This window comes from Myotis daubentonii, chromosome 1 (genome assembly GCF_963259705.1).
Source record: "Myotis daubentonii chromosome 1, mMyoDau2.1, whole genome shotgun sequence".
NCBI lineage: Eukaryota > Metazoa > Chordata > Mammalia > Chiroptera > Vespertilionidae > Myotis > Myotis daubentonii.
The window spans coordinates 174,167,852-174,179,959 of NC_081840.1; the positions used below are offsets into that span (position 1 = coordinate 174,167,852).

Here is a 12,108-nt window from a genome sequence, read left to right on the forward strand (position 1 = left end):
GGACATCGGGGTTGTGCAGGGGGCAGCTGATCGATGTTTCTAACTCTCTATCCCTCTCCCTTCTTCTCTCTGTAAAAAATCAATAAAATATGTTTAAAAAAAAATAATAAGAGAGAATCATTGATCGGTTGCCTCAAGCCCGCAACCCAGGCATGTGCCCTTGACCAGAATCGAACCTGGGACCATCAGTCCGCAGGCCAATGCTCTATCCACAGAGTCAAACGAGCTAGGGCTGTCATGTAGCTTTTAAAATGTAGCTTTTAGAACTCTTCAATGAAGCTAATGTTTGGGAAAATATACATATTTGAAGAACCAATCTTTAAATGTGTGTCCTCACCCTCAGCTCAAAAGCAGAAAAGTTCATTTGCTTATATTAGCTGTGCCTTCATTATTCTGTATGTAAATGTGACATATTAAATATAAAATGGTGCAAAATCAAATTTTACTACTTGAGGATAGAGTGAATACAGTTAAGGATTTTTAGGAAGGACACATTTAATGTAAAGACTCTTAGCTTCTTTTATGGGTTTTGAATTGTGTGTGACTCAGTGATCTATAAAATACATAAGCATAAAGTTGTTTACCACTGTGGTATTAATAAAACAGTATTTTCAAACAAAGAGGACTCAGTACTCTGCCTGCAATCAAATTCCAGCTCTGAGTCCTATAAGCAATGAACCTTAGGCAAATCATTTAATCTGTGTTCAGTTTCTTCTCATCTATAAAAAGATAGTAATACTCCCTCTCTTCATGGTTATTATGGACAAGTTAATTCATATAAAAGCCCATAGGCTAGTGTCTGAAAGTGCTCAAGATTTATCAGTTATCTACACTAATAAAAGAGAAACATGCAAATTTGTGTCACTCCGCTACATCCACCAGCCAATCAGTGACTATGCAAATTAACCCAACAAAGATGGCGGATAATTTGCATATGCAGACATGGAGCGAAGACTGAAGGCTCCGGCCGGAGTGAAGACTGAAGACTGAAGAGGCTTGGCTTCTCTGCTGTGGCCTCAGCAGAAAAGCCAAGCCTCACTGTGGCCGGACCAAAGGCCTGGGTCCCAGGTGCCGGAGGAAAACCGGTGCCAGCAGCCAGGGGAAGGAAGGCCTATTGCACAAATCTTCATGCAACGGGCTTCTAGTTATTATATAAAAGACAGAGACACTGATTAGAAATTCAATCCTCATTCTCTCCCCAGTTACAAAAGGAGAGGTAGTGAACACCATTATATTCTTAAGTTTATGACTCCTTATTGTTAGAAAACAAGGTAGTCTTTAATACAGAAACACAAATATTGAATTCAATAAACTACCTTGGTTTTGGTTTCAATTTAAATCAGGTTTTGATTGTTTCCCAAAAAGGATAAAAGACTTTGACATCCATCCATCCATCTATGTATGTATCTATCTATCTACACTAATAAAAGACAAACATGCAAATTGACCATACCTTCACTACACCTCAAGCCATGCCCACCAGCCAATCAAAGTGACTATATGCAAATTAACCCAACCAAGATGGCAGCCGGCAGCCACGGAGCTGGAGCGAGCAGGAGGCTTGGTTGCCCCAATGATGGAGGAAGCCAAGCTTCCCGTTTTTCGTGGCTGGCTCTGTGCTCCACTCAAAGCAACAAAGTTTCAATTACAGGAGGTAAATAAACCCCAGATACCTGCTTTCAGCCGGCCGTGGCCACAGAGCTGGAGCGAGCAGGAGGCTTCCCTCCCACCTGCCCTGGCCAGCTCTGAGCTCCTCTCAAGGCAACAAAGTTTCAGTTATAGAAGGTAAATAAATCCCAGAATAAAGAAAAAAAAGGAGAGGCTGGGAGCTTCCATCACCGGGGGGCTTGGCCAGACTGAAAATGGCCCTCAGCCCCTCACCCAGACTGGCCAAACCTCCATGGGGTGAGGGTCCCCACTGGGGGGGGGGTTCTACCAGCTTGTAAACCATCAGCCCCTCACCCAGGCTGGCCAGGCACCCCAGTGGGGACCCCCACCCTGAAGGGGGTGTGACCACCTGCAAACAGCCATCAGCCCCTCACCCAGGCTGGCCAGGCACCCCAGCGGGACTCCCACCCTGATCTGGGACACCCTTCAGGGCAAACCAGCCGGCCCCCACCCATGCACCAGTCCTCTATACTAATAAAAGGGTAATATGCTAATTAGACTGGGAGACCTTCCAGACGTTCTTCTGGACAAAGCCATGGTGGCAGAGCTGAGGTAGAGGCAGTTAGAAGCCAAGAGGGGAGGGCCATTGGGGGTGATCAGGCCGGCGAGGGGGGTCTGTTTGGGGCCAGCAGGCCATCAGTGGGGGTTACTTGGGGGTGATCAGGACTGTGGGGGGGCAGTTTGGAGTGAGGCCAGCAGGGGGGCACGTGGAGGGGGGCAGTTGGGGGCAAGCAGGCAGGCATGCAGAGTGGTTAGGGCAATCAGGCAGGCAGGCAGGCAGGTGAGCGGTTAGGAGCCAGCAGTCCCAGATTGTGAGAGGGCTGTCCGACTGCCAGTTTAGGCCTGATCCCTGTAAACCGGCAGTAGGACATCCTTCCAAGTGTCCCAGATTGGAGAGGGTGCAGGCCGGGCTGAGGGACAACCCCCCATCCCCCCCGTGCACAAATTTCGTGCACCTGGCCACTAGTATATATATAAAACCCTAATACGCAAATAGACCGAATAGCGGAACAACCAAACAACTGGTCGCTATGATGTGTGCTGACCACCAGGGGGCACACATGGAACATGGTGGATGTTGGCAGCAGCGGGATGGTGGAGGAGGTGAGCAGGGGCGCCAGACCAAGGTGGGATGCCGGTCGCTATCATCAGGGCAAGCCTCTGGTGGTTACTGAAAATTCTTTGCTCCGGCGCGCCCCAGTCCCGCCTGGCACTCACACCTCTGCTGGCACCGGAGCTGCTGGTGCCCGGAGCCAGCCCTGATTGCTCAGTGCCATCAGCGGGTGCAAGCGGTGGCTGCCGGGCCCTGATCGCCCCGCAGGGCTTGTCCACCTCCCCCTGCTCCTGAGGGGCGATGGGGGCTGGCAGCCTCCACTTGCACCTGCTGGTGGCAATGGCCCCACTCACAGCCGCTGCTGGCGCCAGCCCCAATCACTCCGCACCATCAGTGGATGTGAGCAGTGGGAGTGGGGCTGCTGGCAGACAGGTTACCAGGGTGGGAGGGGCCAGTGGGGGCACAGAGGATGGGCCAAGACCTACCTCTGTGCCCACTGCAGCCTTACAGCCCACAGTTCCTTTCAAGGTGCACAAATTCGTGCACTGGACCCCTAATGAATATATAAAAAAGGTATTTCAACTTTACATTTGGGCATTCTGAATTAAGTAAAACTAATTTAAAGCCTTACAAAAAATTGTAAAACTCAAGATGCATTTTCTTCCACTTCCCATAAAGGTTAAAATTACACAGAAGCAACATTTGATTGCTTTACCTTAGGGAATGGGAGGCAGCTCTGACCTGTTGCTAATGGCAATAGCTGAGTAAAACCTTAAGGTAATGTTAATCTTCTTTAGGGCCAGGCCAACCAATAGACAGGGGGAGGGGGAGGGGGAGGGGGAGGGGGAGGGGGAGGGGGAGGGGGAGGGGGAGGGGGAGGGAAGAGAAAGTCTGAGGAATTGACCGTTACCAGATAAATATACAAAAATCAGTAACTATTTCTAGGCACTAATCTCAAAATATGTAGAAAAGACTCTCTTTCACAATAGAATAAGAAATCAAAATATTTGTAAGAACCTCTAATAAAAATATGTATAACCTCTCTGAAAAGAAAAACAGAATGTGCCTTTTTGTTGCTGTTAATCCTCACCTGAGAATATTTTTTCCATTGCTTTTTAGGAGTGTGGAAAGGAGGGGGAAGAGATACAGGCAGAGACACATCGATTGGCTGCCTCCTACACACGCCCTAACCTTGGCTGGGGATCGAGCCTACAACCTAGGTATGTGCCTTGACCAGAATCGAACCCATGACCACTGAGCAAAACCAGCTAGGACCAGAATAGGCCTTAGGATGGTAAGATTAAATATCACAAAAGTGTACATTCTTCCCAAATTAACTTTTAATTTATCACACTTCAAATGAAAATCCAAACTGGATCTGCAAATTAATATAATTACCTGAATGCTCACCTGTAAGACTAGCTAAGAAAACTAGCAATATGGATACAGCTTAGAATACAAATTCAAACAAATTTTTAACTGAATAAAATACATTAGGTATTTTATCAATTACTAGACAGGGAAAGAAATACCAGACTTGACGACACAAAAATTAATTATAAAGATTTGAAAACAACACATTTTCCAAAGCAAACAACGAACCAGGAATAAAACTGGCAATAAATATGACTGGCAAAGGGTTCAATAGTCTTAATATAATAAAGAGTTCATACGAATCAAATGAAAATCATTTCGTCTCAATCGCGAATGCATAAAGAACATCAGTAGACTACTTTAGGAAGGGAAAATATTGCAACCCCATTTGGGGCAGAAAAACATATCCTGAAAGGGCAGCACTAAGAGGAGAAGGGCTCCGGTGAGGTCTCGAGTACACTGGCTCCCAGCTGCATGCTCTGGGCAGCAATCTTTCTTCCACTTGTAGGACTTTAGCCATAGGGTTTTCTAACTACTGGTCATGAATACTGTTGGCCACTATCCCCAGGATACAGGCATGTTTATAATCCCCTTCACAAAGTCAAACAATTTCCACCACTTCCGAACTGGGTTGATCTTTACCCTCTGTTTCCTGCAGTGCTTATTTGATAGTTCCTCAGAAAGCCATAAAACTTGCATGATAACATCTAGCAGGATACCCACCTTTCAAGGCAGGTCAAACACTACCACACATCAACCATTTTTAATCTATTATAGGCCCACATTAGTAAGCAACGCACAAAATAACTGTCAGAAAGAAAGGCAACGTGCATTACACATTTAACTCGAGTTCTAAGAGAATTCTGCAGAAAACCGTAGCATGCTGACGCTCACTGCCCAACAGGGCACAGCAGCTCTCCCTGCCTGAGAATTTACACTCAATGTGTACACAGATGCATTTGCTCGTGCACACACATGTACACTTTTTTTCTTATCGAGGTAAAAATCCACAAAAGGTAATTAACTATTTTAAATGAACAATTCAGTGGCATCTGTACATTCACAATGTTATATAACCATCACTTCTATCTAATTCACCTTTTTCACACAAAAATATTTTAGAGGTAAATATCAATAAAGTGGATCAGTGTTGTGTAAATATGTAAAGTAACCTTTATATAGAAGTAATATAAAATTTTACAAATGATATCAAATTTCTTAATAAAAGTAATTTTTTTTTAGAAAAGAACCAGAGCTTGTAAGGATTAGGTGAAATGGGTACTCGAGTATACTGATAACGTATAAGCTGATATAATTCATTAGAAAAATTAATTTAGCAAAGATACCTATCAACAGATTCAAATGATATATCCTAATCCAATTTCACCCTTGGGACCCAATCATTAAAAAGCAATCTGAAAGGCAAAAAAACACACTTTTATACACAAAAAATGTTTGATATAGTCTTACTAAAAGTGAAGGAACGAAAAAGGACTGTCATATAAGACCTTTATTATACGTTGCAGCATGATCCCTCTATTCCCACTTTGCTGAGAGTTTTTATCAAATATGGATGTTGCATTTTGTCGAATACTTTTTCTGCATATATCGATACGATCATGTGATTTTAGTCTTTCAATCTGTTTATGTGATGTGTCATTTATTGATTTGTGAATATTGTACCAGCCTTGCATCCCTGGAATAAATCCCACTTGGTCATGGTGCCTGATCTTTTTAATATATTGCTGGATCTGATTTGCTAGTATTTTATTGAGGAGTTTAGTGTCTATGTTCATCAGGAATATTGGCCTGTAATTCCTTTTCTTTGTAGTGTCTTTATCTGGTTTTGGGATTAGGATAACTCTGGTCTGAAAAAAAGAGGTTGGAAGTGTTCCTTCCTCTTGGATTCTTTTGAATTGTTTGAAGAGGATGGGTACTAATTCTTTGATAATGTTTGGTAAAACTTCGTGAAGCCATCCAGACCAGGGCTTTTGTTTACTGTTTTTTATTACTACTTCAATTTCATCAGTTATTGGCCTGTTCAGATTTTCTGATTCTTCCTGATTCAATTTTGGAAGACTGTATTTTCTAGGAATTTGTCCATTTCATCTACATTGTCCAGCTTGTTGGCATATAGTTGTTCACAGTATTTTCTTACAATCCTTTGTACTTTTGTGGTGTCAGTTGTTACTTCACCCCTTTCATTTCTGATTCTATTTATTTGGGTCCTCTCTGTTTCTTGATGAGTCTGGCTAAAGGTTCATCAATCTTATTTATCTTTTCAAAGAACCAGCTCTTGGTTTTATTGATCTTTTATATTATTTTTTTTAGTCTCTATGTCATTTATTTCTGCTCTAATCTTTATTATTTCCTTCCTTCTACTTACTCTGAACTTTTCTTGTCGTTCCCTTTCTAATTATCTAAGTATAAGGATAGATAGTTTATTAATAATTTTTTTGTTTGTTTTTTTTTAGTAGGCCTGTAGTGCTATGAACTTCACTCTCAGAACTGCTTTCGCTGTGTCCCATAGATTTTGGGTTGTTGTGTATTCATTTTCATTTGTTTCCAGGAAGTTTTTAAATTTTTTTCTTGATCTCGTTGGTAACCCATTCATTGTTTAATAACATGCTATTTAGCCTCCATGTGCTTGAATGTTTTTGAGTGTTTTTACTGTAGTTGATTTCTAGTTTCATGCCCTTGTGATCCAAGAAGATACTTTATATTATTTCAATCTTCTTGAACTTGTAGCTACTTGTTTTGTGTCCTAACATGTGGTCTATCTTTGAGAATGACCTATGTGTGCTTGAGAAGAATGTGTATTTTTCAGCTTTGGGGTAAAATGTTCTATAAGAGTCAATTAAATCCATCTGACCCAGTGAGTCCTTTAGAGTCACTATTTCCTTCTTGATTTTATGTCTGAAAGATCTATCCAGTGAAGTCAGTGGGGTGTTAAAGTCCCCTACTATGACTGTATTGCTGTTGATCTCTCCCCCCTTAAGTCCTCTAAAAGTTGTTTTTTTTTAATATATATATTTAGGTGCATGTATTTTTTTAAATATATTTTATATATTGGGTTCATGTATGTTTACCAAGGTTATATTCTCTTACTGGATTGATCATTTTAGTATTATGTAGTGACCTTTATTACCTCTTGTTATGGCCTTCATTTTGAAGTATATTTTGTCTGATATGAGTATTGCTACCCCAGATTTTTTTTCATTTCCATTTGCATGGAAAAAATTTTTTCCATCCCTTCACTCTCATCCTGTGTGAGTCTTTTGTTCTGAGACACATCATAATTAAAATGCCAAAGGTTAAAGACAAACAGAGAGTCTTAAAACTAGTAAAAGCAATTAGTTACCTACAGGGGAGCTGCCATAAGATTGTCAGCCAACTTCACAACAAAACTTTGCAGGCCAGAAGGTATTGATACAAAATATTCAAAGTGATGAAGAACAAGGACTTAGAACTGAAGGAGAGATCAAGTGTTTCACAGGCAAAAAGAGCTAACGGAGCTTATCACCACTAAAGCAGTCTTACAAGAAATGTTAAAGGGACTTCTTCATAAAGAAGAAAACGGTAAAGATAAAAAATATGAATAAAATGGCAATAACTACATTCCTGTCAACTACATAAATGGATACATGCTTCAATCAACACAAGGTTGCTGAATGGAGAAGAAAACAAGACCCAGACATATGCTGCCTATAAGAGACCCACTTCAGATCAAGTCACACTCAGATTGGAAGTAAAGAGAAAAACGTATTTCATGAAAGTGGAAATAAAAAAAAATGGAGTATCAATATTTATATCAACAAACAGACTTTAAAAAAAAGGCTATTGGTTTTTCTATTCCTATTTTCAAAAGGGAAGATTTATGGGAGGAAGCCAAGGCAGGTCACTCGGTCAGTGAATTTCATATGACCTCTGCTTGCATATTTCCAACAACATAATTATGGAAGAAGCCAAATAAAGCCCAGAGTGAACTGGTTTTAATTTCCCAACATGATTACAAACAGCATCCAGTTTCTCTACTCTGTACCTTGTTCCATAGGTTAAATGAAGCCTTCCTTTCCTCTGTGGACGCTTCCCTTGCTCCCAACCCACCCAAGTAGAGACTGCCTTTCTCTCCTCTTTCCCCACCTCCCCTTCTTTAAGCCAACAGCTTTAACTCCAGCTACTGTGCTAGTGATTCTTAAATCCTCATGTTCAGAGTCTACCTTCTATTCTGATATATAGATAGCTCCTCTAAATAAGTACCTTTTCCCTGTCCTTGTTTTACACTTACTCCATCCCTTGTTTCTTTGTGGTTCTTGTTGTAAGCAACCCCAAATTCACTGGTGATTAAGGCTGGCATAAGTAACTAAATAAAATGTTCATATAAAACTTCTCTCAAGATACATGCAAACTTTCAGCTCTAAATATAATCACCTGGTATCACAGAGACCTGTTGATATCCAAAATGAAACTCTTTTTCCCTCCACCCTGCTATACAGATTCTATTTCCTATCAGTTGTGCAAATTAGAAACCTCAGTGTTATCATTATATGCTACTCTAGTGCCATCCATATAAAATCAGACACAAGCTCCTGGTGATTACATATCCAGCACATAGCTGACTCTGTCCTCCCGCTACCTTCACTCTGGCCCTCACTACCCTTTACCTGAGCTACCTCAACAGCCTCCTCATGGGTCTCCCTATATGTGGTCTATTTCAATATGGTTGATCAGTTATCTTCCCAAAGCTGATCAACCATGTCCCAGTCCAAATCCCATTTAAAAACTTGACAATCTCTACCCTAATGCTATTGCAGCACCTACCCTCCATCCACACAGTAAGATCCCATTCCCTAAGTAAGTTCTCATCATTCTCTACCACATGTCAAACTTGAGTCCTGACTCACATTATCCCCTGTGCCTAAAATATTTCCCCCCACTTACATTCTTCAAAGTCCAATGTAAGTGCTGTAGCCTCTCCCCTACTTCTGTGGCACTTGGCCTATTACTCGATCACATGCACAGCAATCTACTGCAATCGTTCACCAACACTGACCCTTCTTGACTAATCTTGGACTTCTCAAAGATAAAAGTTATTTATTTCCTATACCCAGCAACATGCCTGGCACACAGCAGAGTTTGTAAACTGAATTAATATGCAGATTGCAGTGACCTCACTCATAATCTAATACAAACAAAATTGAGAATTTTCTCCTCTAAAGAGATAATACAGAGTTGGTAAATCATCCAGAAAAATCACATGTACTTTAATTAATTATTATGAGGGGGGAAATTAATTAATTTAAAATCTATATTACAAATTCTTCAGCAATAAAACAACAGAAATAGTAAGCATCTCTTTAACACTCATTTATTCATTACACATTTTCAAGCATTTTTATGCGTGCCCAGCACTCTGCTCCTGTACCAGATGCCAGGAGCTCATTCATTCCAAAATGTTTTCCTATAAATTGCCTCACTTTAGCCTCACAAATGTCCCTTGAGATAGGTGGGGCAGTGATTACAACCCCCATTTTTCAGATGAGAATCTGGGATCAAACAGTTTACATGATTTGTTCAGGGTCAAAACCAGTAAGATGGAAATCTAGAATTGAAACAGGCATCTCCTGAATTCAGGTCCTGTGCTTCCTCTATTATTAAAAAAATCCATTAAAATCTGCAATTTTTTGCTCTCTCCCCTTCTTCTGAAAAAGGGATTAAAATTTAACTTCAATCTTGGTCTTAAAAGTGCAGAAAAGCAGCCATGTCTGCAGAAGTCCCAGGTCGGGACTTACCTGTTTTCCTTGCACACAGTCACTTTGTCTCCCTCAGGTATCAGCTTCTTCTGTTCAATCACTCCATAGCTTTCTCGACAAATCTATATTTAAGGGGGGAAAAGAAATGTTTCAAGTTTGTTTACCACTTGTAAGTCAGAGAAGCTTTAGGAACAAATGTAGCTTAGTGACTACTTTTTACCACAGAAAATTCTTGGGTCTAGAACCTGAGTCAGAAAACATTGGCACCTTAAAAGATCTCTTTTAAGACTTGGAGCTGCCAATAAAGGCGATAAAAGAGAAATGATATGAACTCTAGAAAAGAAATATATTCAAAATAAAGAAGATTAATGCTTCAGTCATTTTCTTAAGGACAGATTTTAATTATTCATTCATTTAACACATTTACTGAATTTAAGATACTATGACTAAATAATTTGGTACAGAGAATTCCCTGAACTGTTGTTTGATTTGGAGAAAAACTAATGTTATGACTTGTAAGCATGATGAAAGAGACACACTCATAAGTAAGCTGGAAATCCTTACTGTAAAGTTGAGGCAGAAAGTCTCCTCAATATCTTCCCCAGGGTAATCTAAAAGTTCTTGAAGACTCCTAATCAGAACGATGGAGAAAGGAAAAGAGGCAAATCAGACAGGGTAATAGTGTTTTTATCTCAGTCACATGTGCAGACTGTTTGCAAGGAAAAACTATAAAAGGAGATTCTAGAACAAACATAAATCCAGACCAACAGAAAATCATGTTACCATATCTTGAAAGAAATAGGGCAAGAGACCTATAAAAAATTAATTGTTCTCTTTTCCTACTGACAAATATTATTGGATTAATGAAGAAATTCAAATGAATTACATCTGACACACGTGTAGGTTCTTTTAACCCTGGTATTGCTTGGGAGTAGAGACTGGGGGAGATGGTGCTGCAGTGGTCCCACCGACTGCCTTCATCCACATTCTTTAGTAGAGTAATCCTTCTATCATTTTCTTAAAAAGCCACAAAGTCACCTCATCTACTAGGAATCTCAATGTCTTACTTGATAATGCAAGGGGCTCTATATGGTAAAGACACTCTACTATTTGCCACAAAAGCACACAAACATGCTTAAAAAATATGTTTATTCCAACAACGGTCATATCCTAGTTTTCAAGAGAATATATTCTTGTAGCTAAGCCTCATTCACACTTTCTTCTTTAGTGAACTCTGAGTCTGGCAGTTCCATTAAGAGTTGCCAGGAAGAAAATTCTTACTGTAGAATTTAAATTTGTATCAGTTAACTAGCCAAAATTACTACAGTGGGGCCTTGACTTACGAGTCTCCCGACTAACGAGTTTTTTTGAAATACGAGCCGTCTCTCGGCCGATTTTTTGCTTTGAGTTGCAAGCTCAAAAAAATTTGGGTAACAAGCCAGCTTCAGATACCCCACCGCTAGTTGGAGCAGCGAACGTCACAGTGATTTGACATACGAATAATTTAAGTTATGAGCTCCGTCACGCAACGAATTAAACTCGTAAGTCAAGGCCCCACTGTATTTGAAATACAGCATTCCCAGCCAGGTTCATAAAGTACATGGCGCGTGGTTCTATCACTCTCCAGCCTTCTCTTTCAGTTACTAAAAATTAACCCTGCCTTGGTCTCCTCTGTCATTTTTCCATATTCCTCCTAAAGTCTCTCTTCCACTCTCTGTGACCCACCCCTGCCATTGGTTGTGGATTCGGTATTGGTGGTGCGACAGTCTCATTTCCAGGGGCACCTTAGAGATTACCCTTCTCTATCTCCACCTTAAAATCCGTACTCTTTCTCTATAGAAGGGGTGTTCTTTCCTGATAATGCCAGAAGGATTACACTGTTTACAGAAAGCTAAGGCTATGGTGTTATTTTATATACTTAACCTTATGCTACCTAAAATTAATAGAGAAATTCAGAATAAAGGAGTTTAACAGCCCGAAAGAAAAGACCATACAAACATGGCTCCACTACTTTGGAAACTGCTGGCAGTTCCTCAAAGACCTAAACACAGAGCTGCCTGTGACTCAACAATTCAACTCCTAGGTATGTACCTGAGAAATAAGAGTTTATGTTGACATAAAAACTTGCACAAGAATGTCCAAAGCAGCATTATCATAATATCCAAGAAATAGAAACAAGCCAAATGCCTCATCAACTGATAAACAAAATTAGTACATTCGCACAATGGAATATTATTTGACAATGAAAAGAAATGAAAC

At 40.5% G+C, this 12,108-nt stretch overlaps 1 protein-coding gene across 3 annotated transcripts in view; it reads right to left on the reverse strand.

Annotated features, from left to right (window-relative positions):
- The window catches only part of HERC3 (HECT and RLD domain containing E3 ubiquitin protein ligase 3), an 86,042-nt gene that overhangs the window by 6,657 nt on the left and 67,277 nt on the right, over window positions 1-12,108 (reverse strand). For all 3 annotated transcript variants that reach the window (XR_009448751.1, XM_059665552.1, XM_059665561.1), the window contains 2 exons: window positions 10,414-10,480; window positions 9,889-9,971 (listed from right to left, as the gene is read on the reverse strand). Coding sequence is in view for 2 of the 3 variants with exons in the window: in XM_059665552.1 (XP_059521535.1) it covers window positions 9,889-9,971; window positions 10,414-10,480 (150 nt within the window). In the remaining variant the exon portion in view is untranslated. The remainder of the gene's footprint in view (window positions 1-9,888; window positions 9,972-10,413; window positions 10,481-12,108) is intronic.